The sequence below is a fragment of the Carlito syrichta genome, unplaced genomic scaffold (assembly GCF_000164805.1).
Source record: "Carlito syrichta isolate Samal-C Ts95f unplaced genomic scaffold, Tarsius_syrichta-2.0.1 Scaffold135723, whole genome shotgun sequence".
NCBI classification, from domain to species: Eukaryota; Metazoa; Chordata; class Mammalia; order Primates; family Tarsiidae; genus Carlito; species Carlito syrichta.
The window spans coordinates 7,560-9,262 of NW_007079819.1; the positions used below are offsets into that span (position 1 = coordinate 7,560).

Here is a 1,703-nt window from a genome sequence, read left to right on the forward strand (position 1 = left end):
CAGGATGGTCTCCCTATAGACTGACTCACAGCCGGCTGCTCTGGGACCTTAATTATAGCGGTTCCTTCATCTGTGTCGTATAACCTCAACACAGGAGTGGCATCTGTCAGAGTCCCAGGTCCCAGGCCACCGTGGGGAGGAGGGGTTACACACTCAGCCCACCAGGTCAGGGGAGCACTGGCTCTGTCTTAAGAGACAGGCCCACCTCTCTTGGGGCCTCTGCCATTCCCCTGAGTCGGGCAGGCTCACTGCAGCGGCCCATCTGAGCCCTGAACGCATCACCCCATGGGGTGGTACCGTCAGCGCTTTGCAGCAGGGGGCCTGAGCACGGGGAGGGGGGCTGTGGGGCCAGGGCACAGACCCAGCAGCAGCAGAAGTTCCCACGGCGGCGGACGTCCCTGTGGGGCCAGGCGGGAGTGTGTCCGGCCTTGCACCTGGTGGTCTCTCAGCCCCTCGGCCCTGTCCGTGTGCTGGTGAGCGCAGCCACGGGCCGATGAAACTGTGTTTACAGAGACAGGCAGGGGCCGTGGTTTGCAGACCCCCACCCTGCACAGGCTGCCAGCCCCGCCCTCTAGGGGATGGTGCCGCCGCATGGCTCCTGGGCCCTCCAGGGGTGGGGAGAGCCAAGGCAGGTGAGTGATGTGCGAGATGCCACTTGCAGCTGAGACCGGGGAGGGAGAGGCGCCCGGCGTGCCTCGGCTGGCACCTGAGGAAGCGGCCTGGAACCTGCTGGGGCAGCAGAAGTGGCTTCCATGGGTGCAGAGATGGGGAGCGCGGCGGCCAGGAGCCTTCCAAGCCGGAAACGGGCCTCCCAAGGACTTGTGGCTTGGCCCTGGTCACCAGACGTCCCGTGCAGGGAGGTGCATCGCCCGGTCAGTGAGCCATGAGGTCAGCGGGCAGAAGGACTGGGAAGGTCACGTCCGGCGGCTCTGCTGTGTGGGTCTGTAGGCTTCTATCCAAAGCAGGCAGACTTACTCTTTTTTCTTTTTGAGTTGGAGTCTCACTCCGTCGCCCAGGCTGGAGTGCAGTGGCACGCTCACAGCCACCCCAGCATTGACCTGCTGGGCTCCGGTGATCCTTTTGCCTCAGCCTTCCAAGTAGCCGGAACCACAGGTGCACGCCACCACACTTGGCTAATATTTTTATTTATTGTAGAGACGAGGTCTTGCCAAGTTGCCCGGTCTGGTCTCAAACCCGTGGGCTCAGGCAATCCTCTCGCTTCGGCCTCCCAACGTGCTAGGACGACAGGCTGAGCCACCGAGCCCAATCCAGGTTTATTCCTTGATCCCCATCAACCTGCTGAAGAACTCTCCACGCATCAGGCGGTGCAGTTACACCCGTTCCAGAGCATTCCATCCCCCGAAGGAAGCCCCGTCCTGCCCCAGGCCCCACACCCACGAGTTCACGTCTTGCCTCTGTGGACCTGCCTGTTCTGGACATTTCATCTAATGAGGTCACAGAGCGTCCTGTGTCTGGGCTTCACGGGGCATGGTGTCCTTGAGGCCTGTCTACACATGACCGGTGTCCCAGCCACCTCCCTCTCTCCGGGCCATTCTCTCGTGCGGACACGTGGCCGCGTGTCTGGGTGCCGCGTGCTCACAAGTAGGGAAAGGCTTTACCGCTTTAAATAGTCAAGAAGAGAAGGTCCCAGCCGGGCTCGGTGGCTCAGCCTGTCATCCCAGCACTTTGGGAGGCTGAGGTGA

At 62.1% G+C, this 1,703-nt stretch overlaps 1 protein-coding gene across 1 annotated transcript in view; it reads left to right on the plus strand.

The window, feature by feature from the left end:
• The first annotated feature begins 1,514 nt into the window (after positions 1 to 1,514).
• The window catches only part of LSM7 (LSM7 homolog, U6 small nuclear RNA and mRNA degradation associated), a 1,655-nt gene continuing 1,466 nt past the window's right edge, over positions 1,515 to 1,703 (plus strand). The window contains exon 1 of the mRNA XM_021708299.1: positions 1,515 to 1,602. Within this exon, the coding sequence (XP_021563974.1) occupies positions 1,515 to 1,602 (88 nt within the window). The remainder of the gene's footprint in view (positions 1,603 to 1,703) is intronic.